The sequence below is a fragment of the Schistocerca serialis genome, chromosome 1 (assembly GCF_023864345.2).
Source record: "Schistocerca serialis cubense isolate TAMUIC-IGC-003099 chromosome 1, iqSchSeri2.2, whole genome shotgun sequence".
Taxonomy (NCBI): domain Eukaryota; kingdom Metazoa; phylum Arthropoda; class Insecta; order Orthoptera; family Acrididae; genus Schistocerca; species Schistocerca serialis.
Window position 1 is genome coordinate 1,235,030,733 of NC_064638.1, and position 18,841 is coordinate 1,235,049,573.

At 42.6% G+C, this 18,841-nt stretch overlaps 1 protein-coding gene across 1 annotated transcript in view; it reads left to right on the forward strand.

Annotated features, from left to right (window-relative positions):
• LOC126419234 (GPN-loop GTPase 3) overlaps positions 1–18,453 on the forward strand; it is a 31,064-nt gene extending 12,611 nt beyond the window's left edge. Inside the window, exons 3-4 of the mRNA XM_050086382.1 lie at positions 7,486–7,806; positions 17,044–18,453. Coding sequence (XP_049942339.1) covers positions 7,486–7,806; positions 17,044–17,308 — 586 coding nt within the window. The 3' untranslated portion in view covers positions 17,309–18,453. The remainder of the gene's footprint in view (positions 1–7,485; positions 7,807–17,043) is intronic.
• Positions 18,454–18,841: the final 388 nt, after the last annotated feature.

Genomic DNA, 18,841 nt, shown 5'->3' on the forward strand with positions numbered 1-18,841 from the left:
TGAAGATTCACCTCAAACGAAGAATTGATAGCCGAAGTTGACAACTATTTTGCAGACCTGGAGGAAACTCATTTTTGAGATGGGATCAAGGCACTGGAACATCGTTGGACCAAGTGCATTAATTTACAAGCAGACTACATTGAAAAATAAAAAAAAAAGTATGTGATATAAGTACTTTTTTCTATTCCATTCTGAGAACTTTTCAAACCACCCTTGTATACAGGAAAAGTGCCCTGGCTAGTCCTGCCTGTATATTAGACTTGAGCCTTGAGCCAGTCTGTCGGTGCACAGCTATTGCTGTCATAGCCATACTGTGTGTGGGAGTAATGATGAAGTAACGATATCATTATTTTGTATGTTCAGCTGCACACAACTGTCAAGCAATTTCTTGTTCCCATCTAGGTGTAAATCTGAAACTTTTCCACCATATTATCACCTGCATGTGGAGAGGCCTTAGCAGTGTCATCCAGTCCTTACAAAGGGAGAGTATTTAATTATTTGAACAATAATATTTCAAATCACTGATTCAGACAAGAGGCAAAATTCAAATCCAATGACCTCAGTCACATGCTCATTGCATGAATATTTAACAAGGTGGAAAACTTGATAAGCAAATTTCTATTGTAATATCAGTTTTTCTCGGTCATCAGGACCCATCAATGTGTTGCCTAGATGAAGAACTATTGGATGTGGTGGTAAAGTAGTTTTAATATCAGCCAAACAGATAGTTGAAGAAAGTCGCAAGATGTCGTCAGTCGGTAAAGGGTGGAGACATTGTGCTCAAACTGAAGCTGCAGACATGTCACCATGAAAGGATACCTTTTTTTTTCCCAGGGCACACCCTCCTGGCACCTCCATCGAATGACCAACCTAAATGACAGGAAGTGTTCCCCACCACTTTCCCCCCTGTGGGTCCGGGGATAAGAATAGGCCTGAGATATTCTTGCTTGTTGTAAGAGGCGACTAAAAGGAGCTTCACATGTTTCAGCCTTCATGTGATGGTCCCCTGTAGGGTTTGACCTCCATTCTACAAAATTTTCCCGAAGAGTGAACCAATTGGGGAAGGGCGCCTTACATGGTGCATCATGTCCGTTGTGCATTGAGATCTTTAGCCTACTTTCTCGTTGTCGCATTTCAGTCCTGCTCATTCTCCATCTCCTCAGCAAGGACACCTTCCTGGGTGCGTTTTCCACCATGCACCATGCACTATGCAGTGTCGCATTCTGCGTCGACGATGACCATGGACTTATTTGCACCTGATATCCAGCACAGTAGCCAGCCCGTTGTGGTGGGGTCACCATGTACCCTGTTGGTTGTAGCCCCCTGACTTCACAGGGATTGCTCTTCTGATGCCTGTGCCGTTAGCTCCCCGCTTATGCCAAGGGGTAGTTGCCCATCCCCCTGGGGCATCGGGACTCCTGGTAGTGGCCATCCTGCCAGGTGTCCTTTGCTGTGGCTGGGTGGCCCTGGTTGGAATGGGTGGCATCAGGGCAGATGGCATGCAGTGAAACGTAGTCCATCATCTCTTGCTGGTGGTGAAACACCAGCAGTCTCTAAGCGTTCACAAGCTCAATTCAACGCACAGAAGTATGACCCCAAATCGTTCCCCTCCCTGGCCACACCATGGGAGGAACGTCAGGCTAAGGATGCCAGCAGATCTTATTCACCCCGGTACTTTGTATGTTCGAGAGCTGATGGGGAATCTTTCATGATGATGAAGCCTCAGTTTTTTGTTGAGCATTTAGAGGACGAGTTTGGGGAGGTGGAGGGATTGTCCAAAATGAGATCTAGGCCAGTCTTGATCAAAACAGCATCCCCTGCCCAGTCACGGACGTTACTTGCTTGTAACAACTGGGGGATGTTTCTGTAACCATCAAGCCCCATAAGAGCTTAAGTATGGTCCAGGGTATCATGTTTCACAGGGGCCTTCTATTGCAGTGTGGCGATGAGTTGTGCGCCATTTTAGAGCGGCGAGGTGTACATTTCGTCCAGTGTGTCCACCAGGGTCCGAGGGATAATCGGGTTGCCATCGGTGCCTTCATCTTGGCCTTCGAGGGTGATACATTGCCTGAGGTCAAGGTGATGGTCTACCACTGTGATGCAAAGTCCTATATCCCTCCCCCGATGTGGTGCTTTAAGTGCTGGAAGTTCAGCCATGTGTCTTCCCACTGTAATTCCAGCGTTACATGTTGAGATTGCGGACACCCATCACATCCCATTACTCCATGTGCCCCGCCTCCTATCTGTGTCATCTGCGGAGAGCACCATTCACCTTGCTCGCCAGACTGCAGGATTCTCCAGAAACAAAGGAAAATTATGGAGTACAAGACCCTGGACCGACTGACCTACACTGAGGCCAAGAGAAAATTTGAACGCCTGCATCCTGTATGTATGACATCGTCTTATGCCACCGCTACAATAGTTCTGGCACCATCAGCTCCGCCAACCCCAGTCACCTCTCTGAGCCGGAAGACTACACCTGTCTCCTTGATGGTGGGGGGCACTTCCCTCCCTGTTGGTTTCGCACGCACCACCTACTTCGGGACCCCCCCCCCCCCCCCAAACTATCAGGGACGTCCGTCCCCACCTTTAAGATGGAGAAGCATAAGTCTTCTTCAGCTTCTCTCACTAGGATGGGGTCCCCTGGGTCATTCCCTTCCCAGGTTTCTGCTAGTGGGAAAGATGACACCCACCAGTGGCTGGAGAGCTCAAAAGAAGCTGGTTGTAGGTCTTCATGCTCATCCTCAGTCCCCGAGACAGAGCCAGTGAATTCCTCCAAGCCAGGGAAACCCAAGGAGCAGCAAGAGAAATAAAAAAAAGTAGACCCATAAGACCAAGGAAATTGCGATGCCACCCACACCACCGCTACCTACAAGCTCTGTGTCTGACGATGGGGTGGAGATTCTGGCGTCCACTGAGGACCTAGATCTCTCCAGACCCTCAGACACAATGGATATAGACTGCTCAGGCAAAAAGTGGGTGGCAGCAGGTGGCCCTGAGACATAAAATGCCTCATTGAATGTTGCATGCCTTCCCAGTCTCACGATGACGTCATCCTCCAGTGGAATTGCAGCGGTTTTTTCACCGCCTGGCTGAGCTACGGCAACTGGGTTGGGTCCTGGAGTCACGTGGCTTGCTGGCTCCATGTCAGGGCAGCTTCCGCCAGGGTCGCTTTACCACTGATAATCTTGTATCCATCGAGTCTGCCATCTGAACATCCTTTTCCAGATGGCAACACCTGATTGCCGTCTTTTTTGACCTACGTAAAGCATACGACACGACTTGGTGACATCATATCCTTGCCACATTGTATGAGTGGGGTCTCCAGGGACCACTCCTGATTTTTATCCGAAACTTCCTGTCTCTCCATACTTTCCATGTCCAAGTTGGTGACTCCCATAGTTTCATCCATGTCCAGGAGAATGGAGTCCCTACAGGAAGCCATCCACAAGGTGCAGTCATGGACTCTAGCCCATGGCTTCCAGTTTTCCGGCATGAAGACGTGTCATGCATTTCTGTTGGCATCATACCGTTCATCCGGAACCAGCACTTTACCTTGATGACGATCCACTCACTGTAGTGGGGACATATCGATTCGTAGGTCTGATTTTCGGCACTAGTTTTACTTGGCTTCCTCATCTCCGTCAGCTTAAACGGAAGTGTTGGCAGCACTTCAGTGCCCTCCGCTGCCTGAGAAACACCAACTTGGGTGCAGATCGCTCCACGCTGCTGCAATTCTACAGAGCCCTTGTACAATCCCGCCTTGACTGTGGGAGTGTTATTTATGGTTTGGTGGTGCCCTCAGCATTGCGTTTGCTCGACCCATTGCTCTATTGCAGAGTTTGACTACCAGGAGCTTTTAGGACAAGTCTGGTGACAACCGTACTGGTGGAGGCTGGAGACCCTCCATTGAATATCAGATGTGCGCAACTGCTCACCAGTTATGTTGCACACACACTCATAGCTCACCTGAACATCCTAATTATTGTCTTCTTTTCCCAACCACAGCGGTTCACCTCCCGCATAGTTGGCCCAGGTCAGGGTTAACGATTTCGGTTCGTGAGTGATTGCTTCTGTCTGAACTGGAGTCCATGCCTGTACCACCTCTCCTTGAGGTCCATTCACGTACACCTCTGTGGTGTAGCTGTAGGCCGAAGCTTGGCCTGGAGCTTTTGCATGGCCCTAAGGCCTCCGTTAACCCTGCGGCTCACCCATATCACTTCCTCTCAATTCTTGAAGTGTTCTGGGGCTCTGAAGTGGTTTACACCGACAGCTCGATGGCTGATGGTAATGTTGGCTACGCCTTTGACCACAGAGGCCATATTGAACAGCATTCCATGCCCGATGGCTGCAGTGTATTCACTGCAGAGCTGGTGGCCGTATCTCGTGCACTTCAGTATATCCGTTCATGCCCTGAGGAATTGTTTCTTCTGTGTACTGATTCCTAGAGCAGCCTAAAAGCTATCGACCGGTGCTACCTTCGCCATACTTTGGTGGTGTCCATCCAGGAGTCATCTATGCCCTGGACCAGTCCTATCGTTCAGTGGTGTTTATGTGGACTGCAGGACACGTCAGTATACCAGGCAACGAACTTGCTGGCAGGCTGGCCAAACAGGCTACACGGAAACCGCTTCTGGAGATAGGCAAATCTGAATCTGACCTGCATTCTGACTTACGCTGCAGGGTTTTTCAACTTTGGGAGACAGAATGGCATAACAGTATGCACAGCAAACTGTGTGTCATTAAGGAGACTATGAAAGTGCGCAAGTCTGCCATGCGGGCATCTCGCAGGGAGTCAATTGTCCTCTGCTGGCTCCGCATTGGCCATGCTTGGGCCACCCACAGTTACCTCCTGCGCCGTGAAGACCCACCTCAGTGTCATGCGGCGCCCAGCTGACAGTGGCCCATATTCTGGTGCACTGTCCCGCTTTGATTGTCCAGCGATGAAATCTTGGATTACCAGACTCGTTGCCAGTCATTTTATCTGCCTATGCCTCATTAGCTGATTTAATTTTGTGTTTTATTCACGAGGGTGGGTTTTATCATTTGATCTAAGTTTTAGTGCATGTCCTTTGTTCCTCTGTGTCCTCCACCATAGCGCTTTTAGGGTGGGGGCTTTAAGGTGTTGCAGAGTGGCTGGCATTTCCTTTTTACTCTCTAGGTCGGCCAGCCACTGTAATCCTCTTTCTTGTTTTACTCTCTTCTGTTTCTAGAGTCTCTCTGTTGTTTTCTTGTCCTCTTTGGTCCTTTTAGTGTTTGTTGCCATTCCTTTGTTCTTGTGGTTTTTCCTTTCTTTCCATTTTGTGTTGTATGTCTTGTCTGTTTTATTCTCACACTTGTGGCATTGTTTTATTAGGAATAAGGGACCGATGACTTCATAGTTTTGTCCCTTCTCCCCTCTTTTAAACAAACCAACCAACCCACCACTCAGGCAACTCTGGCCAAAAAAAGCCACAGGAATGAACAGCACTGCCTTCCCCTCCCCCTCCCCAATTCTCTCTCCTGCCTTGGTAAGGCTGAATAAAGGATTTACTTCTTTTGTTGACTACAGGAAATGCTTTTTCGTGGAGCATGCACTTCATTGTGTTTCCTTTAAGGTAGGAAAACTTCTTAGAGCTGCTCTCTGGCCCCCATTCTGTTGCAGATTTCAAATGTTGTTAAAACATTAATGTGGAAGTCACTGTCATCTTGTGTTAACATGAACTGGTGTTCATTACTTTGGAATCAGTTGTGTGCAAAATCATAGCGGTAACATCCACTTACGCCACGGGATTATGCCATGTGCCGGCCTTGACGATTATAATTACATGCACACACAACTTGCTCTACGAGCTGTCTGTATACTATGCATCGATGTTGATGGGGTAGGAATTGCCATGCTTATCAACCTTTGTTTTCACGTCCCTTACCTCTCAGGGTCAGCAACAGTATCGCCTGCCTTATTCTTAAGATGAAGTCCCACGCTTCATTAATTAGGACTCCATGAGGGCCAGACAAACATGACTGTTTATCCATCAAGTTATTCGGAACTGTGGATTGATGTTGTCCCTGCTATAGAAAATCATCCAGATATATTCTTAAATGGGCAATAAATAATCATTCCATTGACTTACTGCTTTTTTTGCTGTGTATTTGTGACCTTCCTCCTGTCCTATATTATATAACTACCCCTGGTGGAAACACGTACTGTAAGGTCAGCACCCAATGCTGTCATGGTCAGGGGACTGAAGACCTACAAGGAATATAAAATATATTTTGCCTGCTGGTAGGGAAGTGGTGACAGATTGGACAGCTAATTTCATTCACACTACAAAGATACATAAGCCAATCTCGCCAATGTTTGTTGTGGGCTTCCTAAATGTAACGTACTAATGACCGAGGGAGAGAAATGATTCCCTCCCCAAAGAAGTATTAGTACAGGCAGAATTGACTTTGTGAAACATTGCTGGCTCTCATTTAACAAGATTTCATGAAATTATGAATGTAAGTGAATATTGAAGTCCTCCCACCTGTATCTCTGATAGGGATTGAATAGCATACTCCACTATCTATTGATAACAAACAGGTAAATATAAGGAGTATCTTTTATAATATCTGAATGACCAACTTCTATAATATCTGAATAACCTAAAGAATGTGTTATGCAGTATATTATTGTAAATGGCAAGTGGTGTCCTTGCTGAGTGAAGTGGTGCCATGTTTAAGCTACTGGACCTGCATTTAGCAGGATTGAGATTCACATTGCTGTCTGGTCATCCTGATTTTGTTTTTCCATGGTTTCCTTAAATAATTTGACGCAGTTGTTGAGATGCTTCCTTTGAAAAGACTGTAGCTGATTTTCAACATCTTCATTGCTTTCTTTAAGTATACTTTGAAACAAAAGTAAAACCTGTAGTATTTCAAGTAAGATTTTGTTCAAAGTGATTATGTAGACATCTTTCATGTGTGGTTATGTGGTGTAGCCTAATTTATTTGACATAGTTATGTATACAGGAATATGCACAGAACAGTTTTTTCAGGTGCACACACAGATGTTTGCTTGGTTGCAGATGTGTGTAATAACTAGCCTTTGATTGTAGTTGCCATATAGCTAACACAGATATTCAGTCCATAGAAAGTAGATCATCAAGTAACATGTGGCAGGAGGAGCTGACCCTGCATGAACCCCAATTTTCTTTTGAATTTGTTGGGATTTACAGTTTATTGCCTTATGTCCAACTGGGAGCTTGTTGAAGACCTCTGCACCAGCATAAGGATAAGGAACATTACTCTGAAGTCTGCATAAGGAGTCTATTTGTAAAAGAAAATGTTAGTGACCCCCCCCCCCCCCCCCCCCCACACACACACAGATACCCTTGCCTCTTTTTTGTGATGTTAGGGCAGTATACCAAGAAAAGGAAGAGGATTGGAGATACACAATTTTTAACAGTGAGTTATATATATTAAGAAAACTAAAAAATAATCATTGTGTTTTCTCTCGTATAGGTACCTGGTGGAGAATATCGACTGGTTGGAAGAGCAGCTAGGTGAGGATGAGGATGACTACACTCTGTTTGACTGTCCTGGGCAGATAGAGCTGTACACACACATGACAGTCATGAGACAGCTTGTTGAACATCTGCAGCGTCAGGACTTTCGCCTTTGTGCGGTGTTCCTCATAGACTCTCAGTTTATGGTAGATCCTGCCAAGTTTCTGTCTGGCACAATGGCAGCATTAAGTGTTATGACAAATTTAGAACTTCCACATATAAATGTCTTGAGCAAGATGGACCTATTAAGCAAGACTGCACGATCACGCCTTGACAGGTAAAGCTTCTGTGCTGTATCTTGTGTAGAATAATGATTTTTTGCCACTTTTCTGAAAACTCTTCCCCATTTTTCAAACTTTGATTATTTAAATAATCCTAAATTGCTTATGTCCTTTTTTTGTTGTCTGTTCAACCCCTTTCACCACCTTGAGAAACTATTTTATAGTTGCAAAATCTCGGAATTCTGATTAATTATAAAAGCTGTTCTGTAGTAGTCATTGTTTCAGGAACTGCTATGCAAACACTAACCTCCCATCTCAAATACGAGTGTGGTTCGATAAATCTGGTAAATTTCCATAAAAAATGGAACATTTTTCTTGCACCTTCATGGATGGAATCTTGATTATTTCAAGGATTGTGTAAAGAATTTTAACAATGTACTGCATTCAATTCATTTTTGACAATCATATGAATTGTTCAGTGTCTTGACTATGATTGAAAATGGGGAAAACTGAGTTTTGTGCTGTTATCATTTGAAGGGTGGACTGCCGTACAGATCAAAACAGAATTGAAGTTCATGCAAATGCTGCAACAACTTTGATGACCATTTACTTTTGGATTAATGACTTTAAACATACTTGGGCGAGCATCGAAGATGATACGCCCTCTGAATGTCCAGTTGAGGTTACCACAAAGGGAACCATTGAGAGAAGCCATGATATGGTAATGCAAGGCCACCAACTAGAAATAAGTGAGATTGCTGAGACCATAGGTATCTCAATTAACTGAGTGCATAATATCCTGCAGGAAGAATTGGCTATGAAGAAGCTGTATATGAGGTGGGTGCAACGATTGGTCACAATCTATCAAAAGTGCATCTGGCGATAGATTTCAACACAATATCTGGTGATATTTAACCCCAATCCGCAAGACTTTTTGTGCTTATTTGTGACTCAGCACTTAACATTTCTGGGCTGAGATGCCGTGGTCCATACATAAGACTCTCACCTGATGTTTCGCCTTCGACTGTGGAAGGCATCCTCCGAGGACAATCGGCGAACTGCAACGAGAGCACTAGTGAGCGCCATATATACAAGCCATCCAGATGGCGCCGCTGTCAATCACGTGATGTCGGCTGTGCTGTGATCTCTGATATTGCCAACTTTCTCAATTGAAACTAAGGTGATCATGAAATAAAGTTTAGTGAGACGACCGGCAAAGCAAAGACGTCGCATTATTATGCGTCAATGTACAGAGAGGCCATTGAGATTGCCAAACACTGCAATAATTTTAATAGAAAAGATGAAGGCATTAAGCTGGATAAGATATGGATGTCAATGTTGCAGCAACAGCGTGACAATCAATTAGTGGTACAGAGCCGAGTGGAGGGTCTGAATCAGAGGCTGAGACGGTTCTGCGACCGTGTGGGCTGCAGATTCCTCGACTTGCGCCATAGGGTGGTGGGGTTTCGGGTTCCGCTGGATAGGTCAGGAGTCCACTACACGCAACAAGCGGCTACACGGGTAGCAGGGGTTGTGTGGCGTGGGCTGGGTGGTTTTTTAGGTTAGATGGCCTTGGGCAAGTACAGAAAGGGCAACAGCCTCAACGGGTGCGGGGCAAAGTCAGGACATGCGGGGACCAAGCAGCAATCGGTATTGTAATTGTCAACTGTCGAAGCTGCGTTGGTAAAGTACCGGAACTTCAAGCGCTGATAGAAAGCACCGAAGCTGAAATCGTTATAGGTACAGAAAGCTGGCTTAAGCCAGAGATAAATTCTGCCGAAATTTTTACAAAGGTGCAGACGGTGTTTAGAAAGGATAGATTGCATGCAACCGGTGGTGGAGTGTTCGTCGCTGTTAGTAGTAGTTTATCCTGTAGTGAAGTAGAAGTGGATAGTTCCTGTGAATTATTATGGGTGGAGGTTACACTAAACAACCGAACTAGGTTAATAATTGGCTCCTTTTACCGACCTCCCGACTCAGCAGCATTAGTGGCAGAACAACTGAGAGAAAATTTGGAATACATTTCACATAAATTTTCTCAGCATGTTATAGTCTTAGGTGGAGATTTCAATTTACCAGATATAGACTGGGACACTCAGATGTTTAGGACGGGTGGTAGGGACAGAGCATCGAGTGACATTATACTGAGTGCACTATCCGAAAATTACCTCGAGCAATTAAACAGAGAACCGACTCGTGGAGATAACATCTTGGACCTACTGATAACAAACAGACCCGAACTTTTCGACTCTGTATGTACAGAACAGGGAATCAGTGATCATAAGGCCGTTGCAGCATCCCTGAATATGGAAGTTAATAGGAATATAAAAAAAGGGAGGAAAGTTTATCTGTTTAGCAAGAGTAATAGAAGGCAGATTTCAGACTACCTAACAGATCAAAACGAAAATTTCTGTTCCGACACTGACAATGTTGAGTGTTTATGGAAAAAGTTCAAGGCAATCGTAAAATGCGTTTTAGACAGGTACGTGCCGAGTAAAACTGTGAGGGACGGGAAAAACCCACCGTGGTACAACAACAAAGTTAGGAAAGTACTGCGAAAGCAAAGAGAGCTCCACTCCACTCCAAGTTTAAACGCAGCCAAAACCTCCCAGACAAACAGAAGCTAAACGATGTCAAAGTTAGTGTAAGGAGGGCTATGCGTGAAGCGTTCATTGAATTCGAAAGTAAAATTCTATGTACCGACTTGACAGAAAATCCTAGGAAGTTCTGGTCTTACGTTAAATCAGTAAGTGGCTCGAAACAGCATATCCAGACACTACGGGATGATGATGGCATTGAAACAGAGGATGACACGCGTAAAGCTGAAATACTAAACACCTTTTTCCAAAGCTGTTTCACAGAGGAAGACCGCACTGCAGTTCCTTCTCTAAATCCTCACACAAACGAAAAAATGGCTGACATCGAAATAAGTGTCCAAGGAATAGAAAAGCAACTGGAATCACTCAATAGAGGAAAGTCCACTGGACCTGACGGGATACCAATTCGATTCTACACAGAGTACGCGAAAGAACTTGCCCCCCTTCTAACAGCCGTGTACCGCAAGTCTCTACAGGAACGGAGGGTTCCAAATGATTGGAAAAGAGCACAGATAGTCCCAGTCTTCAAGAAGGGTCGTCGAGCAGATGCGCAAAACTATAGACCTATATCTCTTACGTCGATCTCTTGTAGAATTTTAGAACATGTTTTTTGCTCGCGTATCATGTCATTTCTGGAAACCCAGAATCTACTATGTAGGAATCAACATGGATTCCGGAAACAGCGATCGTGTGAGACCCAACTCTCCTTATTTGTTCATGAGACCCAGAAAATATTAGATACAGGCTCCCAGGTAGATGCTATTTTTCTTGACTTCCGGAAGGCGTTCGATACAGTTCCGCACCGTCGCCTGATAAACAAAGTAAGAGCCTACGGAATATCAGACCAGCTGTGTGGCTGGATTGAAGAGTTTTTAGCAAACAGAACACAGCATGTTGTTATCAATGGAGAGACGTCTACAGACGTTAAAGTAACCTCTGGCGTGCCACAGGGGAGTGTTATGGGACCATTGCTTTTCACAATATATATATAAATGACTTAGTAGATAGTGTCGGAAGTTCCATGCGGCTTTTCGCGGATGATGCTGTAGTATACAGAGAAGTTGCTGCATTAGAAAATTGTAGCGAAATACAGGAAGATCTGCAGCGGATAGGCACTTGGTGCAGGGAGTGGCAACTGACCCTTAACATAGACAAATGTAATGTATTGCGAATACATAGAAAGAAGTGTCCTTTATTGTATGATTATATGATAGCGGAACAAACACTGGTAGCAGTTACTTCTGTAAAATATCTGGGAGTATGCGTACGGAACGATTTGAAGTGGAATGATCATATAAAATTAATTGTTGGTAAGGCGGGTACCAGGTTGAGATTCATTGGGAGAGTGCTTAGAAAATGTAGTCCATCAACAAAGGAGGTGGCTTACAAAACACTCGTTCGACCTATACTTGAGTATTGCTCATCAGTGTGGGATCCGTACCAGGTCGGGTTAACGGAGGAGATAGAAAAGATCCAAAGAAGAGCGGCGCGTTTCGTCACCGGGTTATTTGGTAACCGTGATAGCGTTACGGAGATGTTTAATAAACTCAAGTGGCAGACTCTGCAAGAGAGGCGCTCTGCATCGCGGTGTAGCTTGCTGTCCAGGTTTCGAGAGGGTGCGTTTCTGGATGAGGTATCGAATATATTGCTTCCCCCTACTTATACCTCCCGAGGAGATCACGAATGTAAAATTAGAGAGATTAGAGCGCGCACGGAGGCTTTCAGACAGTCGTTCTTCCCGCGAACCATACGCGACTGGAACAGGAAAGGGAGGTAATGACAGTGGCACGTAAAGTGCCCTCCGCCACACACCGTTGGGTGGCTTGCGGAGTATCAATGTAGATGTAGATGTAGATGTAGTTTCAATTGAGAAAGTTGGCAATACCAGAGATCACAGCACAGCCAATGTCATATGATTGACAGTGGCGCCCTCTTGATGGCTTGTATATACGGCGCTCACTATTGCTCTCGTTGCAGTTCGCCGATTGTCCTTGGAGGATGCCTTCCGCAGTTGAAGGCGAAATGTCAGGGGAGAGTCTTATGTATGGACCACAGCATCTCAGCCCGGAAATGTTAAGTGATGACAACACCTGCCATGGAAGCCTTCATTCTATGATTATTTGTGACTGTTGATGAAACCTGGATCCATCATTTCATGCCATTGTCAAAACGACGTTCAAAACAATATATAAAGTCTGGTGAAAATGCTTCGATGAAGGCAAAGGTCACTCTTTTAGCTGGTAAGGTGATTGCCAATGTTTTCTTGGATTCCCAAGGAATAATTCTCATAGATTACTTGGAAAATATAGAACCATTGTTAGATTGTTTGAAACTTGCAGTGCCTGAAAAAAGACAAAGGTTGGCATGCAGAAAAGTTCTCTTTCACCGGGATAATGCACCTTCTCACACGTCAGTGACAACTATAGCAGAAGTGCATGAATTGAGCTTTGAATCAGTTCCTCATCCACCCTGTTCACCAGGCTTGGCCTCGAGTGATTTCTTCTGTTTCCCAACTTGAAACTTTGGCTTGCTGGGAAGAAATTTTCATCAAATGAGGAAGGAATAGTTGCAGTCAATGAGTATTTTGTAGACTTTTACATAACCTATTTTTCCAAGGGGATGAAGAAGCTGGGGGATTGCTGGACCAGCTGTATATCTGTCAAAGGAGACTACATCGAGAAGTAAGGTGAGTTGTGTACAGAACAGATATTTCTTTCTTGTTTTTTACCAGACTTATCAAACCACCCTTGTAGACCAGTATGTTTTTTCAGTATTTCTTCATACTACAACTTTCCTTTGTATGGTGTTGATTTCAGCTAGCTTATGAATAACAGACCTGATAAAATAGTGCAATTACCTGTTTGCAGTGTACATTTATATGAAAGAAATAACTATTTTCTGCATTGAGCACATATTTCGAAATTTTGTCACCATGGGTAAATCTAATCTAATCTAAAAAAACGACAGATTTGGCCCCTATGGATCTTGTGTGCAGTACAATGCCAGAAGAAAGAACACAAATTGAGAGTTTTACAATTCACTACATGTTTATTACAGAGACAGTAAATGTAGAGTACATGAAATTATTACATTTATGTTTCAGTAGCTCAAGTAGTTCTGAGATATCATGTAAGGGCCATTGCTGAAACATTCATATTGGTGCACAGTTTAGCAAGCACTAACTCTGCCATGTGGACAATCCTACAGGTGGCAAATACTAGCTTGAAATATGTTATTCTATGCGTGCTCCACCTGTTTGGGTAGCTCTGTTTTGGCGGATGAGCTACGTGAATTATGTGTCATTCCTTCACGCTGCCCACTTGCCCAATTGGAGACAAATCCCAAGTTTGTGCTGGCTGCACATTTTGTACAGTATATTAAGTTTCATGGGCAGAATGTTAGTGAGAATTATTATGTTGGAACAGCCTATCATCACCTGCTGCTAGAACAGCATGAAAACTGGCAAATAACATTCTGCATGTACCGACCACTGTCAGGATTCTCTCCACAAACATGAAATTGGAAGAAGAGTGGTAACTTACTGCATCCCAGTCCATATGGCCTACGGTGGAATCAGCATTATCGTTGACAAATACACTCTTCGAGATACCAATCACGAGGTTTACCTCTTAAACACAAATGACTGTAATTGTGTGCAGGCAGACTTTGTTTTCATTGCTGAATACTGCGGTGGACATGACTTGGACTACACATCAATGAGCTAATTTAAGCAAGACAATGGCAAAACAGGCCAATAAATTTGAGCACCTTAACCATAGACAAGGAACTCCTAGGTCCAGTGATGTTCACCATACTATTGTCAAATTCTCCGATAAGGAACTTGTCGAAGCCTCCATCTCAATTCTCAGTAAAGATATGAACTTTGCTCAAGTTTCACAATTGCTACCAGTTACTGAATGGAATAGAACAAGCAGTGTAGCAATTCCCCAAGAAGCGGCAAATGAGGTAAGCCTTGCTACTATCTGGATTTTACCGACAGCCAATCCCTGTAAGTCCAATATTATTAGGGTGAAATCATTCAGGGAATTGTCTTATTGCCTGGCAAGCATAATGCTACAGTTGTCCTCAGTGCTACATATTATCATAAGAAACGTGGTCTGTTATTGAAAGACAGGACATATCAAATTCTCAACAGGATCCCACTTTTGCACTTACCAGGAAGAGAGGGGAGCTACTAAAGAACTGTTTTTTCTCTGAGTAACTTTTGAAGAATTTAAGACCGACAGCACCTAGACTACCCAGGACGTAAAGTCTGCTTAAAATACACAGACACGGGGTGCTGCTGAGATCAAGTGTTAGTGCTATGTATTCTACTACCCAAAGGCTAGCAAAGGTCGTAACCGAATTATTGGTACCTGTAGAAATAACCTTAAGAAATCATATATGTTTGTTGTTATTGTAAAGCAGATGAAGACAGTCCCAAGTGAAGTCATGGTCAGCCTCAATGTTGTCTCCTTTTTTATGAAGGCACCAGTGGAAGCAACATTGAAACTATTGGCTGCTCATTTCTATGCTGAAAATTTAAAATTATTTCGGCACATCTTGATGACCATTTCTTTTTCGCACAGTGGAAATTATTACGAAATAACTGATGATGGAACAGGTATGGGTTCCCCACTGTCACCAGCCATAACTAATTTTTTTCCCTGGAGGATTGAGAAGAACGAGCATTGAACAGTGATCCCTTCTATCCATCCTGCTTCTTCAGATATGTTGACAATACATTTTTAATCTGGTTGCATGTCAGTGAGGTGCCACAGCAGTTCATCAACTGTATGAGTGGTATGCATTGTAACATAAGATTTACAGTGTAAATGGAGTTGCCTTTTGTAAATGTGTTGGTTGAAAGTAACTCAGATGGGCGACTTGGCCTTTCTGTTTATAGAAAAGCGATGCTTACAGATGTGTATCTCAGCAGGAGTGACTTTCACCATCCAGCTCAGAAGGGATCTACACAGAGCCAGGACTATTTTGGTCCAGGACCATCTCGGCTCGGAGATTAATCACCTGATGATGGTTGTAAGAAGGAACAGGTATTCTGTCCATGATATCGGTTCAACACTGTCACGAAAACAAGGTTGTGACACTTTTCCACAAGGGCAGGAGGACTGCCATGTAGCATGACTTCCATTCTGCAGTGCAGCATCTAGCAAGGTGGGTAGAGTTTTAAACAGAGAAGGAATCTGTCCAGTCTGCCAGCCAGCCAGGGAAATTAAATATCGTGACACGTTAAAGATAATCTGGGCCTGAGAGTACCAGGGATTTATAAATTTAGTTGTGAGTGTGGTAAAAGTTATGTCGGCCAGTCTGTATGGACTGTTGCCTATCACTGTGTTGAGCACCAGTGTCACCTTATATACAGGAATTTTGAAAAATCATTAGAGGCCGACACAGCCTGTTAAATAAAAACAAGATTTTGTTGAAACACACAAGAATTCTTGCCCACACATCAAAGTATTGGGAATCTATGGTCAGAGAAGTACTTGATAGTAAAATGATGTGATTATAGTTTTAATAGGTGCACCGTCTATGCACTTAGCAATGTATGGAAGCATGTACGGGATAAAGAAAGAGCATGGAGGAAGACTTCTTGTTGTGAGTGATGATGCTGCAAGCGACGCCAGATAAAGAGCGCAAACATAATCAGTGGATGTAAGGAGTCCCACCACCTCAGTTCGCACCATTTCCGTAATGTCACTAAGACATAATCCAGCCAATCACGTGCAGTCCTCCAGAATATAAAAGACAGAATCCTGTACAGTTTCATGATGGTCAGGCTTAGCACCTGAAGACGATGGTGGAGGTTGTCATCAAAAGCTTGGCATTTTAACTTTATTTGATATAGCAAGTAAACCAACATCTTAGCCATGGCCTCTGTTGTGAAAAACTTCGTAGCCATGAGCATGACATGTCCTACAGTCATAGGTTGTTCCTCGTACAGCCTTGGAGGCAGCAGTCTGTCAGTTAGAACAGGCCTAAGGCCTAATCTGTGAGTTGGTTTACGTATGTATACTGATCCTGGAAGCATAACTCCAATGAAGTTTGTGTTCTCAGCAGCATGTAAACTTGAAAATATAAAACTGACAATAGAACAGAAAAAAATCTAGAAATTTCCCTGACGTTATATGCCATTATACCTAACTCAAGAAGTAAAAGTACATTCCTGTGAGAGCAACAGGAACACGTAACATAACCATAAAAGTTTGCTTAACTCTGATGTCCATAACCTTGCTGCTTGTTAAATAACAAATAATTGAATCATCTCATGAAAATTTAGTCAATGAAAAGGAAGTAATTAACATATTCGAGGGGTGATCATAAAATTTTAATTATCACCACCAAAAAGTTAAATTTGTGTGTTTAATATTTTGTTTTTTTTTGTCACTCACCAAAATCTCGGTATTAAATATGCACCACTGTCAAAGATGAAAACTGTAGTCTTGCTTTTGTATGTTGCTTTCAAGTTCTTTTATTGTAACTCAAACTGCTAATAAAATTAATATTACTAAATTGCAAATAGCTTTGCTTTCTGCTCTCATCTTATTCTTTTTGGAAACAAAATATTGGACGTCATTGGAGTTTCTCGGTGCTTGAGAATCAAGGCAGGGTACCGATTTCAACTACTTTTATTGTATATTTTCTTGAGTTCTCATATTGCTGTGATTGCATTTTCAGTTACTTGGAACCAGATCCTCATGCACTGTTAGGAGAAATGGAGACTACTTCAAAGTGGAATCAAAAGTACAACAGATTAACGGAAGCAATTGGACGCTTAATTGAAGATTACAGCTTAGTGAGATTCTACCCATTTGATGTAAGAGACGAGGAGAACATAGCAGACATTATGTTGACAATAGATAACATGATTCAGTTTGGTGAGGACTCAGATGTAAAGACCAGAGACTTTGAATATGAAGATGCAGAGGATGATGATGGTTGATATTATAAATATTACTTTGTGCACAGTGTAAAATATGATTATTTTTTTATATGAAATACAAACTTATTATAAAAAAAATGTTTCTGTCAACTTTGTGAAGTATGTTTCATTATGTACCTCAAATTGTTTCTTGCCAACATGAATTACAAAACTGTAATCACAAATTTCATTTTATTGTAATATTAATCAAATGTCTAACACTGAATGAATTTTAAAGAATTGGTCTGGGCTGTTTGTCATAGGAATCAGTGCAACCTAAATTTGTATCCAGTTAGCACTAGCTTACAAGAAGAATCTAATGGATGTACATTATGATGAAATTACATATTCAGTGTAAATAATTTTGGACAAGAGTAGTGCACATGCTACTTTTGTGACTAGACTGTTGAATGTTAATTTCAATCATAGATTGTTGAATGACTGTAATGAATGTATTGAGTCATCTGGTAAATTTGAAGAGTGTGCCAGACGTGCGTCTTCGGTATGTTTTGTGTTGTCATGTACTTTTGTATTTTAAAATTTTGAAAAATAATTTTTTAATGAATTCTTCTATCAGATTCTACAGTTGTTTTAAATTTATCAGTTAAACTTAATCAAAAAATTTAAGACTGTTGAAGTTGTCATATAGTTTCCGTCGTTTAGGAATAGATTTGGTTTGTCATTATTTAGAGACAGTTGCCACTTTTCTTGTGTAAATAATTTTGCAATTGGTTTTGATCTTAACTGATGACTTTACTAGACGATAAGTGACAGAATCGCCTGTGAACAATCTTAAGAGGGCTACTCAGATTATCTCCTAAATCAGTGGGCCTATAACATTCCTTAAGGGATGCCAGATATCACTTATGTTTTATTTAATGACTTTATGTCGGTTATCATAAACTGTGATCTTTCTGATGGAAAACCATGAATCTAGTTGCACAATAGAAATAATACTCCATAGGCACACAATATGGCTAGTAATCTCTTGTGCGGAACAGTGTCGAAAACCTTCTGGTAATCTGGAACATGTAGTCCGTATGTGATCCCTTGTTAATAGCACTCATGACTTAGTGTGTGAATAAAGAAATAGCTGTGTTTCACAAGAATGAAATTTTATGAATCTGTACTGACTGTGTGTCAATATAGCATTTTCACTGAAGTAATTCATAATACTCAAACACAATATATGTTCCAAAACACTACTGCAAATCGAAATTGATGATACAAGCCTGTAATTCAGCGCATTACTCCTATTTCGTGTCTTGAGTATTAGTGTGAGATGTTCCTGTTCCCAGTCCTTAGATAAGAATTTTTCTTTGAGCGAGCATTTGTGTATGATTGCTAAATAAGGAGCTGTCATATTAGCATACCCTGAAAGCCGAAGTTCCTGACGAGAGGTATCAGCTTTTTCAGTAGTTTCAAGGGCTGCAATTTGGATGATCAACTAATCCAGCCTTGTAGCATCAACCAATCATATTGGGTGAAATAATCTGGAAGTAAAATAGTCCCATATGGAGTTCTCTAGGTGGCAACTACTCAGAGCAAGGAATG